Source organism: Calypte anna, chromosome W, assembly GCF_003957555.1.
Source record: "Calypte anna isolate BGI_N300 chromosome W, bCalAnn1_v1.p, whole genome shotgun sequence".
Taxonomy (NCBI): domain Eukaryota; kingdom Metazoa; phylum Chordata; class Aves; order Apodiformes; family Trochilidae; genus Calypte; species Calypte anna.
Genome location: NC_044276.1, coordinates 22,268,738 through 22,292,998, shown reverse-complemented (window position 1 = coordinate 22,292,998; position 24,261 = coordinate 22,268,738). Strand labels below are relative to the sequence as shown.

Sequence of the window (24,261 nt, the reverse complement as noted above, 5' to 3'; positions counted from 1 at the left end):
TCTCTACGTGAATTGCCTTTTCCCCAGTTTGTGCTGTAGCCCAGATATAGTGACTAAAGGTGTCTATTGTGACGTGCACATATTTGAGTTTACCGAATGATGGCACGTGTGTGACATCCATTTGCCACAGCTGGTTTGATTTCAAGCCCTTAGGGTTTACACCTATTCCCATTCCCACCCCGGTATTATGATGGCTACAAATTGGACATGCTTTAACAATGGCTCGCGCTTGCTGAAGGGAAATATTAAAGTCTCGGGCGAGCCCCTTCGCATTCTGATGGAATATTTGGTGGCTCTCTCTAGCCGCAATATCGCGGGGGAGAGCTTGTGTCTGGTGCAATGCAACTAATTTATCTGCTTTTGCATTGCCTTCCCTGAGGCCCTCTTCCCATTTATGACTGCGGATATGAATAATGGTATAGGGCTCCTTGCGAGACCGGATAGTTTTTTGAAGCTGTATGAACAGGATCCCTAGACGCAGATTATTAACTTCTTTGATAACAGCATCCTCTATCCTAGAAACCACTCCTACAACATATAAGGAGTCTGAGACAATGTTCACGGGTTCCTCAAAGGTGTGCAAAGCCCATATGACTGCAAGGAGCTCCAAAGTCTGTAGGTTGTCCTGAGGGGAGGCTTGAATGATGTGCTGACACCACTGATCTCCTCTCTTCCATATGATTGCAGCTCTCCTGGATCGTTTTCCAGCATCCGTGAATACAGTAAGGGCGTCTGGGATGGGCTTGTCTTCTCGCAGTGGCCTGAGGATCCATTGCCACTGGCCTAGCCACTCTAATGTTTTTGGGGCTAGTGGCGCAGTGGTAACAATGCTTGGTGCCTGTAACAGGGCTTCTGCAAGCTCAGAGGAATTAAGGAGGTACCAATCTAGGGTCGCCTTCTCCATTGGCAGCTGGATGAGGGCTGGTTCTCGTCCACTCAATTCCACAATACGAAGACGACCTTTAATTATGAGGCTAGCCAAGCGCTCAATTTTCTGGGTAATAGTTTTTCTTTGTTGCAGCTGAGGGCTTAACCACTCCAAAACTCCTGTTTCACCCCTAGGAGTCTTTCCCGCTGTCCTTATTTGTGTGACTGCTCCAAGCAGATGGTCAGTGGTGCTCCATATGGTGAGGTTAACAGGAGAGGTGGGATCATAACGTTCCACAAAGCCAGTGGACACACGGAGCATGATGTTTTGTAACGCTTGCAATTGTTCAGCAGACAGGGTAACTGGAGCACAAGGATCTGTACCTTTTAGAAGCGGGCGCAAGGACTCTAGGAGTGAGTTGGGTATTCCCACAATAGGTTTCAACCATTGAAGATCGCCAAGAAGTTTCTGAGCTTCATGAAGGTTAGTGGGAGTGGTCTGGATAACAAGCTTTTGTGGCCTCACTTGCTTGGCAGAGATAGTCCATCCAAGGTATTTCCACGGTGCGCACAGCTGAATTTTTTCTCGCGATATTTGGAGTCCGTGGGCTTGGAGCATTGCAGTGATGGACTGCACTTGCCGCTGTGAGAAAGGAAGCTGCTGTGCAAACAAAATATCGTCCATGTAATGATAAATAATAGTTTCTGGGAGTGCTCTTCGAATAGGCTGGAGGGCCGCATCCACATATAGCTGACACAAAGTGGGGGAGTTGCGCATTCCCTGTGGAAGTGTCGTCCATTCAAATCTCTTATCTGGCTCACCTCTATTTAATGCAGGGAGAGTGAATGCAAACCGCTTTGTATCCTGAGGGTGCAAAGGTATAGTGAAGAAGCAGTCCTTCAAGTCAACGATCAGTATGGGCCAATCCTGGGGTAACATGGCTGGATTTGGAAGACCAGGTTGCAGAGCCCCCATCGGTTCCATCTGCTGATTGACAGCACGTAAATCATGTAAAAGGCGGTAATTCCCAGATTTTTTCTTGATAACAAAAATAGGTGTGTTCCAGGGGCTGGTCGAAGGTTTGAGGTGGCGTAATTGTAACTGCTCTGCAACCAATTTATGTGCTTGTTCAAGATGTTCCCTTTTTAGAGGCCATTGCTTAACTACCACCGGGTCGTTGCTAGTCCATGTCAGCGGCAGAGGGAAAGACCAAGCAATGGCCACTAAACAAAAGGGGAGTCCGTGAGCACGTATCCTAGTTGGGAGAGCACGTCTCGGCCGAGAATACAATCCACCTCATTAGGCAGGGGCGTCAAAGCAAAAAATGCTCTGGTTTGTTTGTTTTCCAGTTCCACCACAAGTAAGGGGGTTTTTCTTACAAGCGTAACACCTCCGATACCGGAGACGGTGGTATTTGTGGGCAAAAGAGGCCAGTTTTTTGGGTATAAATTGGCGTCAATAATGCAGGAGTCCGCTCCAGTGTCAAGCAAAGCCTTTTTAAGCGTAATTGTATGTCCCAGGTATGAGAGACGACAAGCCGTCTTTGGTCGGGTGGATAGATCAATGACTGGGAGCAAGATGCCTCCAGAGGATCCGAGACATCCTTTCCCGCGTGGTTCGGTAGAGAGCGGTGGCACGGCTGCGGTCATGTGAGGCAGCGGTACGAGTTGGGCGAGCCTCTGTCCTTTGGGTATAAACAGTGGTGGGAACATCGTATGTGCGATAATAAATATTTCACCTTCCGTATCTTTATCAATAACTCCAGTCTCCACAATTAGTCCCAAAACATACGCCGAAGAGCGACCTATAATAAGTCCGCCAACTAATTGTCCATTAATCTTAATGGGTCCGAAGATCCCAGTGGGAATAGTATGGATGCCGGTGTGATAGAGTGCGATGTCTACTGCTGCTGCCAGGTCCAGTCCGAGGCTGCCGGGGGTTGCTGGGGAGAGTTGGGGACTACTTGTGTCTCGGCGCGGTTCGCCCTCGCGCTGGTCTTGGAGTTTCCCAAAAAGCGACGACAGGTGTTGGTGTTGTGAGTGTTAGACTGGCATTTTCCACACCAAACCCCTGTGGCGTTACACTCGCGGCGAAGGTGACCTGGGCGGCCGCAGCGAAAACATTTCATGCGGCCTCCTGGTGCTCCAGGTCGGCGCTGCGATGAGGTAGCTTGGAGGGGTGCAAGGGCTACTAAGACCTGGTTTTGAACTTTGGCCTGATTATCTATACTGTCCCCTATCTTTTGCAAGGCTTATATTAAAAAGGCTTGATTGCTCGCGGGCATTGCCGCAGCCTTATCTAAAATGTCTTGAACTGTCCAATTGCCGGGGGCCGTGGCTATTAGTGAACGGGTGGTGTAATTACCGTTTTGAATAATAACTTGTTTAATAAGGGCATCCTGCATGTGATCTGTAATACCCGCTTTGGACAAGGCATTAATGATTTTGTCTACAAAGGATCCAAGAGGTTCGTCACGACCCTGTTTAATGCCCATATACATGGGTATCCCTCCCGGGTCACGAACCTTTTGCATCGCCCTCTTGGCAACTGCCATAACCTCCCTAAGCTTTTCTACCCCCAGTGCTGCTTGTTGTTCTAAAAGAAAATATTTTCCCTCACCCATGAGCTGATCCACCGTAATACCATGTAAAGGATCTGCTCGCTGGCGCCTCTGGGCGGCGCTATTGGCTGCCTCTTCCCTCCATCGGCTCTCAAATGTTAATTTCTGATGGGGGGTGTATATAAGGCGAGTTATGCCCTTAATGTCGGCAGGGAGTAAGACGGCCGAATTAAACAAATAATCAATCAGTTGCCTCGCAGGCTCACTAGTAACTCCGAATTGTGCGACGGTAGACCGCAGTTGCGCTAGCAGTTTCCAATCAAGCTGTGTAATCTGAGCGCGCAGAGCGCTATCTGGCCCGTCTGCGTTAAAAACGACAGGGAATGCCATAGGAGATGAATGGTCCTGCGCCGCTTCGACTAGGGCGAAGTCACCATTCTCGAGCCCCTGTCTCGCGAGACTAGCCCATGACTCTCGTCTTCTCTCTGCCATCGCCTCCGCGAGGCCCAAAAGGGCTCCGGGGAACGGCTCTGTGGCAGCGGGGGGGGGGGCGCAGGCGGGGGGTAGTGGGGGGCGGTAAAAATGACGCGGCTGGCCGGGGCGTGACGGGCGGGGACTTAGGTGGCGAGGCTGACTGGGGTGGGATGGCTGACTGGGGTGGGACGGACGGGGATTTAGGGGCGGTAACCTCGATTGAGGCGAAAACAGGGGGGTTTGGCGCGGAGGGGTCGGGAGGACTCGGCGCGGGGGGGTCAGTAACCACATAATTTAAATTTCTCGCGTGAGCCTGACGGGCACTATCTGCAGCCCGCTTCTCAGCCTGCGACATTAAGAGCTCATTTTGTACGACCTTCCACCACTTACTCATTTTTTTAGCTACCTTATCATCTTCTAGAACTAATTCCCAGAGTCGGTCGCCATAACGGCGCCATTCGTGTAAATCGTGAACTAAATGGGGATCAGTGAAAAACCCATAAGAGGTCCCATGATCTAGGAGACGGGGGAGGTCCTTATCTAAATCTAAATCTTTAATACCCCGTTTCTTAAGAAAACAGGTAAAAAGATCATACGCTGCTTGCCTGTCCATATTATCCGGTACCGTTGCAATCCTCCAGGCTTCGGCAGCGCGTAGCGGCGGAGACCACCGATGTGATCCTCCGGGCGCGTCGGGCGAAAAACGCCTTACGCCGTCAATCTTCTGCAGGCGCCTCGGGCGATACAAGCCTTACGCCGACAGTCAGACCCGCACCCAACGTAGCTCTATTGAGGGAGGGGAGTGGTCCCTGTTCGGGCGCCAAATGTCGGGATAACCGGAGCCACGGGAGACAAGCCTCATGCTATCATGGTCAGCAGGCCTCAACTTTATTGAACATTCGGTGCATATTTATACAGATCAGCTCGCACATGTTGGAAAAAGCTAAGCTCCTCATTGGTTCTTAGCTACTGACGTAAGTGTAGCTGGGCAGCGTTGCGGTTTCTGGAACATTCTTCTTGGGGGCTAACTTCTCCTTACTGCTAACCACAGCACACTGTTACTGTGTAACAGTTGGTGGCAAGGACACCTTGTCCTTGTCGCCTATACGCTGACCAGCTGCACACTGTCATGTCCTTTGTCTAGCAACCATTCGTGTGTAAAACTCTCAACAGATAATAAGTTGGTGTTTAGTGTTGTGCTGAATGGTGTACGCCAGGATGTGGTTCTTTTTACCAACTCTATTTCCTCTCTTTCTTTGTGCAGTCTGAGTCAATATCTGGCAAAAATGGAGGACACAGCAGAAGCAAATGGAGGACACAGCAGAAGCTCCTGCAGGGGATGCTCAAGGTGACAACATCCTCAAGATACTTCGAATTCCTGAGCGGGCAGGAGCTGCTGGAGAGCTGGAAATCAAAACAGACCAGGAGAACACAGGAGAAGCTCCTGCATGTGATACAGAAGATATCACCATAGTTACCAGTCCTGAGCAGGCAGGAGCTTCTCCATTTATGTGGGGTGCCCCTGCTGTGGACAGAGGAGGTAGGATCCTTAACTAGGGAGGAGCTCAAGAGGAATGTGATGTGGCCTTGAGGTGGTTTGTATTGTCAGCACTGACTGTGCTCCCTGGTGACTTCAGTGCAGGCCTCAGGAGGAGCAGCACAAGAAGCTTTGTGAATGTGCTGATTTGTTACTTTTTGGCCTTGTCAGGCTGTAAGGGCAGTTGTGATTTGTGTGCTCTGTGTCCACTGACAGGATTGTTGTCTCTGCCTGTCAGGGTGTTCCTTCAGAGAGAAAGGAAGGGACAGGGAAGGAACTAGGAGAGAATGGTTTTGTTTTCATGTCTGTACTTTTACCTGGAGATAGCCATTCAGGTGGTGAAATCCAAGAGCAAAAGCAGGAGGTTCTTTCTGAGTAGTTGTTCATCTTTCTGTAGATGGGGACACAATAGATGAGTTGGCAGGAATGTACATGTCTTGTTGATTTCCACTGAGATGCTGTGTCTCTGTTTTAATATGAAGAGTTTCACCTGCACTGGAGTCATGTTACTTCTCAGCATCAGTTACAGATGTTTGCTGAACGAGGTGCAGTACAGATACAGTGAGGAAAACTTGTCTCAGCAAAGCAACAGTGCCTGTGTGTACTGTATCTTCTGCAACATAGTTTGATTTACAACAGAAATGATGCTTTTTTTCCCACCCTCAGTAATTTTTAAGAAATAAACTTTAGAAAATGTGTACTACCTGGTGATCCAGGAAAGCAATGACATTGCTTTGTGATCAAACACCCAGCTCCTTCAGTGAGTGTTTAAAATCCAAACTATGCTTAGGAGCTCACACAGCCCTAGAAGAATCCTAGAGAATTAATTTTTTAATATAAATGAACTCTAGATTGGGACCTGTTCTTCTTTCAGCTTTTTTAAGTGTGTTATATCAGAACTGTGTGGCAAATGGACAGCAGAGAGTGTTCAGGGAGCATTTCCTGGCATTAACAGTACAGTCTGGCTGGCACTGCAAAGCACATCATGAGAGTCCCTTTGCTGTGCTGCAGCAACAGAGGGTTAGAGGGTAAGCTGGGGTGATCCTGAGAGAGCTTCTGAGGTCCTCTGAAGTGTATGTTTTGGGGAGGAGTCCTTGTGCCACATCCATTCCATGTGCTTGTGGTCAAATCAAGAGAAGCAGCACTGCCTCCTGCTCTGAGGCAAATGTTACAGCTCTGTCACCAGGGAATTGGGTGTTGGGTACCTGTAATAAGAGAACATTTGTTGGCTTGAAATATCAGGTGTTACTGAGCAGGATGGGTAGAGAAGGTGGATAGTGATTTGTATTCTAAATAACATAACAGCACAGGGACCTGCACCCACAGGTGCCACACAGAGTGTTCCAGGAGGCACAGAGGTGCATCCGTACACCAACACTCAGGTGTGACTCTTGCAGCAGTCACCACACCCATTTGGGTCCAGGTGTGGCCAGTTTCATTCTGTAGGAGCTGTAGAGTTTTCCATGATAAATGTTTGTGTGTACTGTTGAATTGTTAGCTTGCCAAATCTAATGTCAGCATGTCATTGAATCTTTGAACAGCCACAGATGACCTTTGTGAAGGAGGCTCAATAAGGTGAGACTTTACAAACCCCTCCCACTTGCTTGAGGGGTGATTTTAGAGACATAGCACTCTTCTTGCTTTGTTTTTGAAGGAGTTCTGACAAGGAGGGGAATGATGACACTTGGAGTGATTCTGAAGAATCAGTCTGTTTTAGCCCTAAGGTATGGTGCATTTCCAGGAAAAGTGTCCTTTAAAAATAAATGAGGCAAGTTTTCTCTGGGATTGAAAGAAACTGCAGTTCCAGCCAGCATTGTTTTCTCTGTCATTGTTTCTGTCAGTTTTTGCAAAAAGACCTGTAGCTGTGGCAGAGCAAGCAGTAGATTTGTGGTTTGGGGCCAAAAGTCATAGGTACACAGTCACATTATTTTATTTCTTTGTGTTCATTTGGATCGGCATCTGCTGCTGCTGCTGGGATTCTGTACTGATGGGGAACTTGAGTGTGGTAGGTCATCCTGTGGGAAAACAGTCTGCGGAGGCTTAAGGATTCCATGTGCACATCAATATGATTGTATGAAATCATTTATTAACAACTTGCACTCACTTTATATAGAGAAGCCTTGTTTACACCATCTTATCATGCAGGTGGCTTTGTATTCCGATTACACATACCATTCTCACGGAAAGATTCTTCTCACATAATTATTTTCCTCTTCTGTTGCCAATTAAGTTATCTCTTTCCCATTAGCTCATTCTCAGAAAGCCTCTAACTAGGCCTCAATAACCATTAACCCAATGTGGCCTAAATTGAAGTAAGTCAGGATTGCTCACGACCTGTATATTTCTGAACTGTTTCCCCAACATCAACCCACTCACTAATGCTGGAGAACCCACTCACTAATGCTGGAGATGCCAGCCAGCATCTTTAGTTTTAACATGATCTCATTTTCTTGCATTGATTTAAATGGAAATGATGCATTTTTCGGCAGTGATACTGAAATTTAGGGATACTGTGGTAAGTGTACTTGCAGAGGCTGATTTGTGCATCAAGTCTGGTGATGCTAACAGTGCCTTGCATTCTGCACCTTTGCAAGTAAACATACTGAAACTGTGAGAGCTGAATTTTACTAAGTAATAGAAAGATAAAAAACAGATGAGTGAAACTGTTCTGCATGTAAAGATAGTTTTGGAAGCACTTTGCAGAAGGGTGCCTGCAGAGTCTTTTGGGGTGGAATACTCACTGAGTTGTGTGTGTGAGGAGTCTGTGTAGTTACAAGTATAAGATAAACGCAGCACCTAAGCACTATGAAAAAGACAACCTGATTATATTTCCTGTTCAACATTTGATGTGAAAACAATGTTTATTGTTGTGACTCTTAGGGCATTTATAAATTAAATATTTTTTTTTTTAATAAATCTTTAGGTAAAGAAGCAGCAGAAGCCACACGTGTTTGAGTTATGGAACATTGCCCTGAAGTACAGGAAAGCTGGTAAGCTGCTTGGAAAAGGTTACATGATGTCCTGCTATGCAAAAGTAGAATTGCTAAGTAGTTGTTTAGTATTTTCTTACTATAGAAAGTAAGAGAAGTAAGTTTTGAAAACAAAGCATTTTTCATTTAAGAAATAAAAAAGCCATAAAGTCAAAATAAAGATATTAATCACCTCCTAAGCCTCTCTCCCTGGCCAATCCTTTCTCCCTCCTGCTCATCCCTTAGCTGGCTCATTTTCCAGATATTCCCAGTGACTCGTCTTCTGTGAGTAAGTCTGGCAAGATGCCAATTGTAATATAAATAAATAACTCCTTTTATTCACATACATTCTAATTTACTTTTCATATGTGATTTAAACCAATGTGATTATACTAGAAATGGAAGTCCATATTGAATAAAGAAAACCTCAAAAAAAGAAAAGGGGCATAGCAGAGAGAACTAAAACCACTGCATCTCGCCCTTCTTCCCTGGTGTGTAGGTCTCCAGGCAGACATAGAAGTTCTCCAGAAGGAGAAAGCTGATGAAGGTCAATGGACATCTCTGTGTGGTTCTCAGGTACTTTGAGTAAAGGACAGGGAGGCTGCCGTGGTGGGGCTGGGGAGGGTAGGAGGCAGATCCAGGAGCACCTGAGAGCTTGCTGTAACTGAAATGAAGCTGGGCTGGCGTGAGGGAGTGCTTCCCGGGGGCTGTGCAGAAGCAGGGCTGAGACTGAGGACAGGAGGCATTTCTTTCTGCTGCTGCTCAGATTTCCATGGAAAAGCTGAAGGCCTTGTAAAAGCAAGCTCAGCCAAGTTTCCCCTTGGCTTTGCACAAGAAAAGCCTTTTTCAAGTAGTCAGTGCAAGGCAGAGAAGATGCTTGCTTCTGCCCTCTTTATAACTTCTTTCACTTGATCGCTTTTAGGAAAAGTCACCAGAAAAGGGAGAAAAGGAGAAGAAGCAGGAGGAGGGTGGAAATGGTGACCTGCAAATTCCTGCAGCTGCTGAGAGTGTGAAGAACACTCATTGTAATGATGGCCTTCAAGTTCCCAAGGCACCTTCAGAAGTTAACACTGGTGAGAGAACTGAGTTAGGAAATAGGATCCTAGACTCTGCCAAGCTGGAAAGGAGCCATCAATTCCAACTCCTCTCCCTATGTGTGTGGGCACCCCCAGAATAAACTGCGTGTGCCAGAGAGCTTCATCCAAATGCTTCTCGAGCTCAGGCAGGTTTGGTGATGTGACCACTTCCCCGGGGAGCTTCTTCAATTGCTCAGCTGCCCTGTGGGTGCCAAAGTTTTTTCTTATATGTAACCAAAACCTCCCCTGATTCATCTTCCTGCTATTTCCCTGAGTCCTGAGTCACAGGAGTGGAGAAATGAGTCCTAGTGCCCTCTATTCCCTACTTGAGGAAGGCTGAAACTGCAGTGGAGTAGTTTGAAGGAAATATTCTTTCCAAGCTCGTGTGTGTAGAGAAACAAGATAAACCAGGTGCCTCGAGTTCCCAAAGAGTGGGTGTGAGTTCACCTGTGCCTGGTTAGGGCAGGCCCCTATTACCAGGGGACCAATAAACACACCCACAGAGAGAAAGCTCAGCTCACTCTGGTGTGAGGCAATGGAGAATCCAGCAGCTCATCGAGTCTCTGGAGCAAGAAAGGCTCTTCCCACTACATTTGGTGGAGAATGTGGGCAATATACAGTTGTCTAAAGAAGCAACATATAGACGTCTAAAGAAGCAGCAGTGTGAGGAGCTGGCAACAGGAACATTCTCCTTGGTTTGAAAAAAGTGCCTGGGCTAACACTCTCTCTGGAAAGTATTGTCAGCAAGCTCTTTGGACTGGAAACCCCTGAGCAGAGGGAAGCCAAGATAAGGATTCTCTCTTTGGAAACCCCTGAGCAGAGGGAAGCTGGGAGGATGGAATCCCATGAGGAAGGGTTAAAACCCGGTATGGAATCCCATGTGGAAGGGTTAAATCCCGTAATCCCATGAGGAAGCAGGAACCCATGAGGAACCAGCAAGCTCTTTGGAAACCCCTGAGTAGAGGGAAGCCAAGATAAGGATTCTCTCTTTGGAAACCCCTGAGCAGAGGGAAGCCAAGAGAAGAGCAGACACAGGAGGGAGAAGAACAACTCAAGTCGGAAAGGCAGAGACTTTGTGGAAAGTGCCTGGGCTGACATTGAACGGTTTGCCTGAGAAGCTAGGGTTAAATCCCGTAAGCTATAAGTGTATGTTTGTGTGTTTGTAAACTAGGGTTAAATCCCGTAAGCTACAAGTGTATGTTTGTGTCAATTGAAAAAAAAAAAAAAAAAGAAGTGTGAAAATCCTGTTGAAGTCCTGTATGTTTAAATCTTGTAATCAGTGTTGTGTTAGTCTTAAGCTAGGGTTAAATCCCGTAAGCTGTAAGTGTATCCTGTAATCAGTGTTAAAATGTTTGTAAGCTAGGGCAAACCGGGAAAGCTTTGCTGTAAAAAAAAAAAAAGGGGGGGGGGGGGGGGGGATGTAGAGAAACAAATAAACCAGGTGCCTCAAGTTGCCAAAGAGTGGGAGTGAGTCTACCTGTGCCTGGTTAGGGCAGGCCCCCTTTTACCAGGGGACCAATAAAGGTGGGACACACACCCACAGAGAGAAAGCTCAGCTCACTCTGGTGCGAGGCAATGGAGAGGCCAGCAGCTCATCGAGCCTCTGGAGCAAGAAAGGCTCTTCCCGCTACACGTGTATAATGACATATTTGCTTCACGTATGCAGTACAGATGAAGCCTTAAATATGTTTAACGTATGGGGTTTGGGTTTTGGGGTTTGGGTTTTTCTGTGCACAAGGCATAGAGAAATTGCTTTAAAAATGCAGCTAGTGTAGGCTGGTGCACAATGTTTCTGAGGGGATCGTGCACCTTGGAGAAACACTAGTGGTGTATTTTTTGGCCATTTAATCAGCAACTTTCCTTTTTACCTTAAAAAGTAAAATGCCATGGAAGAAAGAAATTTCCACTGGTGTATATTAAATTGCTTTTGTGATAAAATTCTTCTCTCCAGGAGCTCATATATTTGAGAGGATGTGTTATTTTGTGTTCAGACTTTTTTTTCAACTACTAAAGATGCGCTCTAGGTCTAAAGAAGTATCATGTCATGTTTTTTTATAAAAATCTTTTTTCTGCTGTAGGTGAGCATTTAGGAGGTACCTCCCACATACCATCATTGGCTGAAAAAGAAGTTTTCAAGCATGGCATTGAAAACTCTATGATGCAGGTATGTAAAGCCAAATATTTTTAATTAGAGTCTCAACTGTTAAATTGTATTAAAAACTATGGTAAAGAAACCAGGAAGTGGATAATGCTGAAGGGAGAGTCCTGTGGAGGAAGACTGTGTTAGAATCTGAAGTGAAGCTGGATACAGTCTTATTATGATGAGGTAAAATCCTTGTCATGACGTTGTTCTGCTGCTTTGTTTCCATCTGGTTTGCTTCAGTTTTTGCCAGTGTTGTTCTTGTTGTGGTATGCAGACAAACAACGCAGTCAAATGCATCTTTTCCCATGCAAAATGCATATTTGAGTGAAGGGGGAGATTTGTCTGTAATGTGCTGATCTGTTTGATGAAACATGCCTGGTCTTCCTCTTTGGAAGAGAAAGATCAGGCAAAAAAAATCTTGAATTTTGGTGAGCTTTCTGATGCTTTCCCTGCCTTAGCAAAACATGCATGTCTTTGGCCATGTTAAGAAATGTTTGAAAAGGTTTTTTTCGGTGGGTATTGATGATGGGATTAAGGCAGGCATCCTCTTGGTCTTGGGCATACAGAACAGGGCAAGACACAGAGGTCTGGAGTCTTCTGTAGCAGTTCAAGGGAGAGTGGAGCAAATTACTCGCACTTAGTGGCATGGTGGTGTTGGTTTCCCATTTGGACTTGAATATCCTAGAGGTCTTTTCCAACCTTAATGCTTCTGTGGTTCTATGATTCTGTCCACGCAGGAACGATTGGCTCAGCTCCAGAGGCAAAACCTGTTACTCCATCTGAAACTGGAAGATAGGAACCAGCAGCAGCTCATCAAAGAAAGTGTAGTGACTGTTGCTCAGGACAGTTGCTTTACTGGCAATTTCAATAAGCTCAGTGCTTATGCTGAGCAGAAAGTTATTCTGGTGCAAGAGAGAAACAAGGAGTTATATGAAAACTGCAATCTGTTGAGGAAACAAGTCTTTAAATGTGAGATTGACAAAGTAGAATTAGAGGTAAAGTATAGACTATTAGCCAATGCTTAAGACTGTTAGCAGTATTTTGGTGTTAATTTCTGAGGTTTGGGGCTTCTAAGGGGCCTGCCTGTTCCTCAGAAAGTCAGCTTCAGACACTGACCTAAGCTTTCTCTTCTCTATTTTATGGTGTGTAGCAATATTTAAATTTGTTCTTTGTGGCTCTGTGAAAGACAAATAACTGCACAGAAGACTCCTTAGGACCTCAGTTAAAGTGTCTTTCTGCAAATGCACAGTGCACACGGGTAGGAAACGTGCTCCTCTGCAGAGCACTGGCCTAAGTTTCTGTTGCTCAAACATGCACAAACCAAGTCCCCTTTCTGCATGTAGATAGTTTTGATCATGAAAAGAGGTGGGAGAGAATAAGGACAGGGACCTGGAGTGAGGAATAGGAGGACAGTTTCAAAAGCTATAGGTAATGGCAGAATGCATTGCTACATGTGTGCCTAGGAGGAGGTGTGCTCTGCTCTACTGAGTCTTCTACTAGCCCCAGGCAGACCAATGATTTCATTTCTTTTAGAAGGAAGAGGGGAAAGAAGTCCAGCAGTGCTGTCAGTCATTTTACCTGTGATTTGCTTTGTATTCTTAGTACCAAAATAACAGGTTTCTTCTGAAGATGGTAGTTGGGTGGGTGGGTGAATGAATGGACTATCCCTATTTTTGAAAGCTGACCTGTCAGTATGGAGGCAGTTGTTACTCTGAAATGAACTTGGTAAGAAAACTGCAGGGGGATATGTTTCAACATATACTTAAAATGTTTCTCAAAAGAGCTTTCAGATCTACATTTTCATTTCATGATAGTTGTATAATGGAGAACTAGAACCAAGAAGGACCTTATACAATGTCCTGCCTCTAGTCACCAGAGTAATATCTGCAGTCAGACTGTGGCACTTAAATCCCAACAGGTTTCATTGAGTTTTGTATAAAAAAATATATGATTCAGTGTACGCTTGTGTAATGTTCAAGAAGAGTAATACTTGAGGCTTTTTTTATTTATTAGACATCCTCCTGAAGAGCTGTTGGTAGTCTGGAGGTGCTCAGTGTTTGGCTGCTGATGGCAGGCAAAGTTTTCCTACCTTTTGAGTTCAGGACAGGTCTAATTGTATAATAAAATAAGTTAAGCTAAAGACAGAGTTCATGTTCTTATAACTCTCTTCATGCTCATGTTACCATTTTGTTAGTGCAAGATCAGAGAGCTGCAACAGGAGCTTGCTGATGCTCTGAAAAAGCTGTCCATGGCAGAAGCTTCGCTTGACCTCACTATGTGCTGCAGCAGGAACCTGGAGGAAGCCAAGCTGGGCTTGCAGAAGGAATTGGGAGAGGGTAAATCCAAGGTACACAAACTTGTCTTAGAATCCTAGAATAAGCTTCAACATGATATATGGGATGATGTGTGGAGGACTTGCACCGTTTTATAAACTTGCTATCTTTGTCTTTGACATGGTCAAAGGTTTGTATGTGGCTTTGCAAAAGAGACTGATGTGTCTATCACTTACTACATGTAGTTTGTCCTTCAGTCTGATTTCTGAAGGACAGTAGGAATAATGGAGTGCTGCAGTTGAGCTTCTTTATGCTCACTGTTCTTCCCCTCACACCCCCCCCCCCACCGGTAACAGAGAATCATAGAACTGTTTTGGTTGGAAAGACCTTTAAGATCAAGTCCAACTGTTACCTCAGCCTTACTAAGCCCACCACTTACTCCTGTCCCTCAGCACCACATCTCCACATCTTTGAAGTCTCTGTAGAGACTGTGACTCAACCCCCTCCCTGGGCAGCTGGTTCCAGTGGCTGACAACCCTTTTGGCAAAAACATTTTTCCTTGCACTTGGCCTTGTTGAATCTCGTATTGTTGGCCTCAGCACATCGATCCAGCCTGTCCAGGTCCCTCTGCAGAGCTTCCCTGGCTCATCAGATCAACCTTCTCACCAATCTGGTGTCATTTGTAAACTGACTGAGGGTGCACCTGATCCCCTCATTCAGATCATTGTTCATAGGCATTGTTCAGAGATCATCATCATTCAGAGGCAGTCCCTGAGCTCTTCAGCAGCAGTGCACTCCTCTCCATAAAAGCTCAGCTGACTGCTGTGGAATCTTCCTGTGCTTTCACAGCTGCAGGAGTTGGAAGAACAACATCTTCAGTGTGAGCATTGTATTTGTGACCCAAAGACTGCTCTGGAGAATAAGGAAAGGGAAGTAAGAGATTCTTTCCAGAGACTGGAAGACCTCCTGTTGGCATCTTCTGGGAGGATTACTGCAATGAAACACCTGGAGGAGCATGTGCAGTGGTAAGAGAATAGCACAGTGAACCAAGGTGTCTGTTGCTGTCTCGGGTTGTGTGAAAACCACAAGACAGCTTTGTTGCATCACAGGAAGTTAACAGGGGGTTTTGCAGATGCTTTTGTTTGTCCTTTCCCTGTTGTTCTTTAAGAATTGGTGCTCTGGTAGATTTCTGTAATAAGACCTATATTTCTGTTTAAGCCTTGAAGCTGAAAATGCCAGACTGGAAGGCACAGTCCAGCAGCAAAGTAGGAGAATTGAAGCCCTTCTGCAAGGCTCATCCCTGGTAAGCTGCTCATAAACTGCTCTTGTGGTGAGCTCCTCAGCCTGTAACCTGATTGCTGTGGGGCCTTTGAACCTTTAAATTTTTTTCTGGGTTAATGTTTGGACTTGGTGATCTTAGAGGTCTTTTCCAAATGTGAGAATTGTGTGATTCTGTAATCCTGGCCATGAGCCAGGAGAGGAGCTTCTGAAAGTGTTCTCTGTGTTCTTCTTCCCCTAGAGCAAAGTGGCAGGGTGGGAGATTCCTTCTTGTAGGAACCCTTTTCTCTATGCCCTGTCCTACAAAGACAGTGTTTCTTCATTAGCAGCTTTGATGAATAACAGTGCTGAGAGGGAGGGATTCTTTCTGAACAGAAAGAATTCTTGCCTGTGGTAGCTCCTGGGTTCTGCCTTGGGGGTTAAGGGGAGTGAGGAGGCACATGTGCCTCAGGGAGCAGATCAGCCTCGTTACGGAGTGCTGTGGGGCACAGGAGAATGGAAGGGAAAAGGCAGGGACAGGGCGAGGAAGGAGACAGGCTGGGAAGAGGTGAACTCAAGGAGAAAGGGAGGGACAAGGCGGGAGAAAGGAGCAAACCAATGTCAAGGAGTGGGAGCAGCCAGAGAGACGCAGCCCAGCGCAGCTCAGCACAGGAGGCACAATGGCAGAGTCGCTGCTAATGGCAGTCGCCAGGGGCAACGGTGGGTGGGGCCGAACCACCTGCAGGGGAAGGGAAGGGGCTGAGGCCGAGGCTGGGGCTAGGTCTGGGGCTTGGGTCGGGTCCGAGGGAAAGGTCCCTCGGGAAGTAAATCTGGCCTTGACACTGGGCAGGCTCAGCTGAAGGGTAGGAGAGTTCCCTTTTTCTTTGTGGTGGGTAAAAGTGTGTTACCTGCTTCAGGAGCAGGCAGCTTCCCAGGACAGACTGGAACAGAGCAGAGCCCATGACCACGATGCAGAAAGAAAGCTGGTACTTTTCAGAATTGGAGACCTTGAACAGGAATTGGAAAGTAAGAAGTGCATGCTGAGAGAGAACATCGTTCAAATACAAGAATATGAACAGCTGTATCTGGAGGAAGTGAAAAAGACAAGATGCCTACAAAATGAACTGGAAAGGTAGGTACATGCTTTTTGAAATGGTAATAAGAGACTATTTATAATAAGACCCTTTACCTTCATTGGAACTGTCTTAATTTTTCTGGAGTGTTCCAACATAACACTGATCATGCTGTCAAGAAACAGGGTTGCAGCCTATGAGGCACGGGTCAGCATTTTGAAATCCTGTTCTCTACTAGTGCTGAAGAGAACCCATGAGCAGGGCTGTTAGAATTTATTTGTAGTTCCAAACAATATGGTCTGTTTCTGCTTCTTTTCTGATTTTGTTTTCCATCTGCACTCTTGTGTTGCAAGAGTCTTGGCACTGTTGATGTTTTAACTTGCTTCATTTACATGTAGGCCATGTTCTTATTTCTCCCTGAAGAAGATTTTTGAACTAAAGGCCATTTTTCTTTCTTCTTCAGCTCTTTAATCAATTTTCTCTTTTCTTTCAGCCAGATAAAATATAAGGTTTGTAGCCAAGTACTGTTTAATGTTGGGATGAATTTTATACTGGAAATGTTTTGTCTCTTGATGCTGTTAGGCTTCAATTCAAACTTAGTGATGCAAACCCATTTTCCTAATGCTGTAAAAATGTTGCAGTTGCTGTTTGGTCCAAGTGAAAGAATGACTGCTGCAGAGTACTTTTATCCCTTATGTATTTGTCATGCTGTGGCTTCTGTGGCAATGAAGGATCTGTCGAGTGTCCTGTGGACCTTCTTGGCTTGTGAAGGCTCCAGAGAGGAGGGAAAGTGGTTTCTTCTACCACCTCAACTCCTACTGCTTTGCTTAGGACTGGTCCTGTTTTGGGATCATCTTTTGGTCTAGGCAGTAGTTTTCCTGCTTTTTCTTCGACCTGTGCCTTATTTGACATGTTAGGGCTCTCTTCTCCCCAGGATTTTGCTGTTGCTTGTACTTGCTTGAAAATGATCAGAGGTTCAGGGCTTTGGGGGGCTTTTTCTGTTGTTCTTTCAGCTCCAGGCTCCCCTCTTCTATAGGCGAAGGCCCAGACTGTTCCCACAAAGTACCACTGAGGGGTTCTTCTGGAGAAGCTGGTGAAGTTGGTCACAGTTCTCCCTTCAGTCCTTGAGCGAGGGCCTTTCTCTCCAGGTTGCTGGTTTATGGCCCCATTTCTTTGGCCCTTGGAGTTACTGCTCCTCTTGTGAGGGTTGGCAGAGTGCTTCCCTTCCTGAGGCTCTTGCTGTCTGTGGCCTGTGCAGTACAGTGCACATTGTCTCAGTTCTTTTGATTGTGGGGATGTTGCCTGGTGAGCCTGCTCATTGACCTAAAAGGAAAAGTTATTCCGCTGGGAACCCTGCACAAAACTCAGGGAACCAGAGAATGGGTGCAGGTGGAAGGGGCCTCTGAAGATCACGTAGCCCAGCCCCAGTCCTGCTCAGAGTCATCCATAGGAGGTTGCTCAGGGATGTGTCCAGCTGGGTTTTGGACATCCCCAAGGATGGGCAATCCAAAGTCTTTTCTGGGAAATGTGTTCCAGTTTCTGACCATGCTTACAACTTAAAAATCAAAAAATCAAATTGGTTACTAAGGCATAATGCCAATCTTCATGCCAAAAATAAGGTAAATTTTTTTTTTTTCAGGAAGTTGTTTCAGAAAACAGCAGCACTATTTCTGTTGAAGACTATTTTTGACTTTGATGATTAACTTGGTGTATTTGTCTGTCCTTTCAGGAGGGCTTTACCCCACTAGCTCTTGCTGTCTCTGAAGGTCAGGAAGAGACAGCTGAGTTTCTCCTAAAAACAGGAGCTGACATGCATGCTTGAGACCATCATCAAAGGTAAGGGGTTTATCCACATGGGTCCTTTGAGTATTCTTTCTGTTGGATTGCTGAGAATCTTGGGAATGTGCTCTGACCAAAAGCAGGGGGGCACTGGGAAGGAGCTGTTTCTTTATGTCTTGTGAAAGCAGTCTGAGTTTGGCTGCTGTGGTACCTCAGAGGCTGCTTTCTGCATTGGGGCTGTCCAGGAGGCATTGTCTGGCAGGAGATGTGTCCTGAGCCAGGCAGCAGTGCCTCAGTTTGAGAAACCAGCTCCTGCACAGCAACCTCGTGTGCACTGAGGTGTTGTATATGTGGCATCTTTGTCTGACCACGCAGTTGTTTTGACTCCCTCTCCCATGTTATTGTTGCTGTTAATGGAACCTGCTTTTTCTTTTGTTCATTGTGAAATAATGGGGAAAAGAATTTTTCTGAGAGCAAGCAGGAATGAAACTAATGACAGTGTCTGTGTCAAATGATCCATTTCATAGGATGTTTTGAATCTTTCAGAACCCTACTCATAATTGCTGCTGGTGGTGGGAATCTTAGTTTAATCAAAGTTCTCCTTCATTACAGTGCTGATGTTTCCCATGAAGACACTGCTGGGCTGACAGCTGAGGATTATGCTTTTATTCGTGGCTATTCCAGGCCTCCAAACTGGAAACTTTGCTGACCGCTCATTGGGATCTCATCATTTCCTTATGCCTCCCACTCCACAACAAGCACCATGTTGTTCTCCTCAGTATGTGTGCCCCAAGCCTCCAAGCTGACCATGCAGAAAAAGTCAAATTCTACACCCACCTTCACTGCCTCACCCAAAAGGTTCCTGCAGATGCTCAGATCATAATCCTTGGTGACTTCAACACCGGAGTAGGAAAGAACTATGAAGCCTGGAAAGGAGTCTTGGGCAAGCATGGTGTTGGAAACTGTAATGACAACGAACGTCTGCTGCTGGAGTTTTGTGCTGAGCAGCAGCTCACCATCACCAGCACTCTCTTCCAGCAGAAAGACAGCCTGAAACAACCTGGAAGCATCCAGGATCCAAGCACTGGCACCTAACTGACTGTGTCTTAGCGTGCCAGAGAAATGTTGGCGATGTCCATCCTAGCCGAGCGATGCCTGGTGCAGAATGTCCTACAGACCACTGCCTTGTGCCATGCAAGCTTACCCTCTGCTTGAAGCCCAAACCTAAGAGGGGTGGCATCCCAGAGAGGAGGCTCAAAGTGAACCATCTTCCAAAAGGTACAGTGAGAAACAGCTTCCAGGTGAAGCTTCAAGCTGGGCTTTTAGATCATCCCATAGATCCCTCTCCTGAAGCACTTTGGCAGCACATTAACAAGAGCATCCTGCAGTCCTCTGAAGAATGCCCAGGGTTCTCCTCAAAGAAAAACAAAGATTGCTTTGAAAACACCCAAGAGATCCAAGGTTTGTTGACAAAGCAGAGAACTGCTCACCAAGCACACCTTGCTCAGCCATCTTGCCATGTCAGAAAAGCAGCCTTTCCTCTGAATGCAGTGAGCTCCACAGAAACTTTGGAGACATCCACAACAACTGGTGGATCAGCCTGGCAGAAAAGACTGAACTGTGCGCAGTTATGGGTAATCACAGAGTGTAGCGGGAGGAGAGCGAGGTTGGCGTCGCCGGGCTGGATAGCTGAGCGATGTAGCCTAACGTAGAGTTGCTGCGAGATTAGCCTGCTGCTGAGGACGCAACCAGCCACGCTCGAAGCTAGCTCTGGAGTGAGCTGCCTGGTGGATGTGAGACTCACTATTTATTGGTCCACGGCCTCGTGCATAATCCGTGGGGCCCTGCCTCAACTGGGCACAGGTGTAGTGGCTCACACCCACTCCTTGGTGATTAGCAGACTCCTTATGTTGTTCCCCTACAACAGAGGGCTCTATGAAGCCCTGAAAGCAGGGTATGGACCCACACACCACGTCCAAAGCCCCCTGCTCAGTGCAGATGGCCAAATGCTTCTCACAGATAAAACCTTCATCCTGACCCCATGGTCTGAACATTTTCAGACTCTCTTCAGTGCCAGCCATGTAGTCCAAGGCTCAGCAATTCAGCACATTACACACCAACTGGTGAAAACCCAATTGGACACAGCCCCTACTTTGGGAGAGACTCGTACAGCAGCTGAAAACTGGCAAGGCAGCTGTGGCTGATGGAATCCCCCCTGAAGTCTGGAAACATGGAGGCAGAGAACTCCATGGTCAATTTCACGAGCTCCTTGTGAGTTGTTGGGAAGAAGGGGTGCTACCACCAGATCTCTGTGGTGCAGTCATCATCACCCTGTACAAGAAGAAAGGAGAAAAGTCAAACTGCTCACACTACTGAGGTGTAACTCTGCTCTCCATTGCTGGAAAAATCCTTGGAACAATGCTCTGGTTTTCCTTGTTGGTGAACACCCAGGATCTGCTTTCCAAATGTCATGCCATTGTGAAAAAAAGAGTCCTAAAGGAAGCCAGTGACAACTCTGGGGTGCAGGTATGTGAAGCCAAATATTTGGCATTAGAGTCTGGACTTGCAAGTGGCATTATAGAGTAAATTGCGTTATACAGTAAGGTAAAGAAGAGTAACCAGAAAGTGACTAATGGTGATGGCAGAGTCCTGCAGAGGAAGGTTGTGATAGTGTCTGAAGTTTGGTACAATCTTCTTAGGATGGGAAAAAATCCTTTCCATGATGCTTGGTTTTTACTGTACTACTGCTTTGTTTCCAGCTGGTTTCCTTCAGTTTTGACCTGTGTTGTTCCTGCTGTGCTGTGCAGGCAAACAATGCAGTCAAATGCTTTTTTTTTCCCCATGCGAAATGCATATTGAAGGGAAGAGGGAGATTGTATGTAACAGGCAGATGTGTGTGATTAAACATGCCTGGTCTTCCCCTTTGTAAGAGAAAGCTCATGCAAGAAACCTTGAAATTGGGTGCCCTTTGATGCTTTCCCTGCCTCTGCAAAACATGTGTGTGTTGGGCCATGTCAGGAAGTGTTTGAAAAGGCTTTTTTCTGAGGGCATTCATGAGGGGAATAGGGCAGGCATCCTGTTGATGTTGGGCATCTGGGGCAGGGCTGGGCAGAGGGGTCTGGAGTCCCTGTGTAACACCTCAGGGGAGAGTGGAGCACATTATTCCCACTTTTGGGACATGGTTTAGTGGGCATGGTGGTGTTGGTTTCCCAGTTGGGCTGGAGGATCCAGAGGTTTTTTCCAGCCTTACTGATTCTGTTGTTCTATGCTATGACTCTGTCTGTGCAGGAGGCATTGGCCCAGCTCCATTGGCCCAGGCATTTATTCCATCAGCTGCTGGAAAACCTGCAGGAGCAGCAGCTCATCCAAGGAAGGGCAGTGACTGTTGCACAGGGATGGTTTAATGACATTTTCCACAAACTCAGAGCTGCTGCTGAGAAGCAAGTTTATATGCTGGAAGAGATGAACAAGGAATTAAAGGCCAAGTGTGCTGGTTTAAGAGAACAAATCTCTAACTATGAGGCTGACGAAGTAAAAAGAGAGGTAAAGTGTACACTGTTTGCAGTGATGAAGGCTCTTAGCAGTGTTCTGCTGTTAATTTCTAACAGAATGCTGTTAACATTCCGAGGGACCTGCCTGTTCCTCAAACAATCAATTGCAGCCACTGACCTAAGCTTTCTGTTGTATAGTTGGTGATGTGAAGGAATATTTAAATTTGTTCTTCTTTGGCTGTGTTTAGACTAATTAACTGGTCAGAAGACTGGTTTGAATCTCAGTGAAACTGTTGTTCTGCAAATTCCACCAGTCCCAGGCAGAGCAAAGGTTTAAAAGTTGCCATACCCATTTTGTTCATCTTTACTTTCTGGAAAACAGGAACTAGTCCTGTTGAGTAATTAGGCACTGGTGTGCTGTTTGTGAATAGTGATGTGCACAGTGCTTTAAAATTCCGTTTTTCTTCCTCTCAACCCTGGAGTGCTTGAGTGAGGTGAATCCCTGCATGTGTCAGATAACCACCTTATTCTTCATTTTTCAGTTTCTTGAAGAGGGGGAAGAGCTCCAGCAGTGCTGTCCATGGTTTTCCCCTGGGAAAAACTTTGTATTCCTAGTGCCAAAATACCAGGTTCCTTTGGGAGATGGTAGTTGGGTGGGTGGCTGGATGAATGGAAGGCCTGTCCAGATTTGTGAAAGCAAATGTGTCAGCAGGGAGGCAGTTACTCTGAAATGAACTTGGTAAGAAAACAGACAGGGATGTCTTTCAACATAAACTTCAAGTGTTTTTCAAAAGAGCTTTCAGATAGTTGTATTCATTTAGTTCTGTTTGTTTAATAGAGAAAAAGACCCAAGAACCATCTCATACAAAGTCCTGCCTTTAGTCACCAGAGCAGTATCTGCAGTCAAACTGTGTCTCTTGCATCACAAGAGTTTTCCTTGAGTTTTGTTAAAAAAATACATGATTCAGTGTATGCTGGTGTATTGTTCAAGAAGTATAATATTTGAATCTTTTCTTATGTATTAGAAAACAGAAATCCTCATGTGCAGCTGCTGGTAACTTGGAGGTGCTCAGCTGTTGACTGGTGGCAGGCAAAATTTTTCTACCTACTGAGTTCAAGACAGAACTAACTGTATAATCAAATAAGTTAAGAACATATTCTTTCCTTAATTTTTAACTTTTTTCATGCTCATGTAACCATTTCATCAGGGCAATGCCAGAGAGCTGCAGCAGGAGCTTGCTGAAGCTCTTAAGAAGCTGTCTGGGGCAGAAGCTCCACTGGAAGTTGCTACGAGGCACTGCAGGAACCTGGAGGAAGCCAACCTGGGCTTGGAAAAGGAATTGGGAGAGGCTAAATCCAAGGTGCATAATTTTTTTCCAAAATTCCAGAACAAACTCCATTCACAGATTGCTTTGAAGCTTTAGTGCTGAGCAGTCCCAAGTGTTGGTAACTCTCTGCTCCTTGACTGCTAAGATACAGGCTCTCAAAACCCTGCAGGGAAAATGCTGTTCTGGGTTTGGTCACTCCTTATCCTCTCTACTGTTCCTGCCAGAGATAATTCTTTGTGTCTGAATGTTTCAGAATTGATGAAAAAAAAAAAAAACCACAAACAGGAAACGCCAACAGAAAGCTTCATGGAAAGTGGAAGAACACACTTCCCATCAGTGGAGGTCTGGCTGTCAGTCCATTTCACCATTCAACTCACCTGGGACATCCTGGCACCAGTCTGGCTCTGAACAGAGGTCTGAGTTCAGCAGAAAGCTTCCCAAGTTCATCCATAGGAGCAGAGTCATTGGGGAACAGAGATTTGCTCCTGTTATGCAGTTAAGGTAAACATTTTGAAATCCTGTCCTCAGCTACTGCTGAAGAGCATCTGTAAGCAAGGCTTTTTAGTTTAAAGTTATAACTCATTTGTAGTTCTAGACCTCATGGTGTAATACACCAAAACAACTCCTCCTCATCCAAACGGTAGGCAGCTACGTGTGGTAGGGGTACAGAGGTTTGGTTTTGAGGGTTGTACTGTTTTTCAAGAGTGCTCAGAGACCAAAGAAAATACTGAACTCTGGATCATGTACTGTGTAACTGCTTTCTTTTACAAAAGAAACTGAGACAGAAGATGATGCCATAGGGTGTTCCCAACTAAGCTTTAAATTGAATTTCCTTATCTAGTATGTATGACTCTGAAGGGGCCTGCAACAAATCTCACTTCATAGTTCAGTGTGGGAGATCCACTGTGTGTAGGAGGCATTTGGGTTTGAATAGGGGTTCTCCTGAAGGAGCTGTGAATTTGGTTACTGCTCTCCCTTTAGTCCTGGAGAGAGGGCCCTTCCCTCCCCTCTGCTGGTTTATGGCCTCACTTCTTTGGCCCTTGGAGTTACTGCCTGGTTTTGTGTGGACTGGAAGAATGTTTTAGAAGCTTAATATTGCACTATGTTAATGGTATGTTTTCTGTATAGTTCTAGTACAAGTAGGAACAGGATGAATTTGCCTCTGAAGAAGCCGGACATGGTGATGTGTCATGTTAGAGTTAGGAAAGAGATGACTGCTCCTAACTTGTGAAAACAACATCTTGAAAGCTGTTTAGTTCCCGTGCTAAGCACAGGATTTTTTTCTGGTATCTTTACACTTACTTGAACATGGAAACTTTCAAAATGCTTACAAAATGCAGAATGCTTTAAGAAGCTTCCTGAAAAAAAAACAAAAAAACCCAACAAAACAAGCACAAAGAAAACAGGCCTATTTCCTCCACACAGATACACTT

The 24,261-nt window shown here is 45.8% G+C and overlaps 1 protein-coding gene and 1 long non-coding RNA gene across 2 annotated transcripts; both read left to right on the top strand.

Annotated features, from left to right (window-relative positions):
- Nucleotides 1-14,835: 14,835 nt before the first annotated feature.
- On the top strand, nucleotides 14,836-16,132 carry LOC115600083. Its single transcript, XR_003988816.1, has 3 exons — nucleotides 14,836-14,925; nucleotides 15,119-15,203; nucleotides 16,075-16,132. It is a non-coding gene; the product is annotated as an uncharacterized LOC115600083 (long non-coding RNA).
- A 4,370-nt stretch (nucleotides 16,133-20,502) lies between these two features.
- Nucleotides 20,503-23,318, top strand: LOC115600068 (ankyrin repeat domain-containing protein 26-like). Its single transcript, XM_030468311.1, has 4 exons — nucleotides 20,503-20,535; nucleotides 21,298-21,552; nucleotides 22,709-22,861; nucleotides 23,082-23,318. The coding sequence occupies exons 2-4, from the start codon at nucleotides 21,460-21,462 to the stop codon at nucleotides 23,085-23,087; spliced, it is 252 nt and encodes an 83-aa protein (XP_030324171.1). The 5' UTR covers nucleotides 20,503-20,535; nucleotides 21,298-21,459; the 3' UTR covers nucleotides 23,088-23,318.
- The last annotated feature ends 943 nt before the right edge of the window (nucleotides 23,319-24,261 follow it).

What these genes read in the sequence shown, in the direction of transcription:
- LOC115600068 (XM_030468311.1), top strand. Translation starts at nt 21,460, where the DNA reads ATGCTGGAAGAGATGAACAAGGAATTAAAGGCCAAGTGTGCTGGTTTA. An exon ending in CTGACGAAGTAAAAAGAGAG is followed by an intron (nt 21,553 to 22,708) that starts GTAAAGTGTACA and finishes CCATTTCATCAG; the next exon opens with GGCAATGCCAGAGAGCTGCA.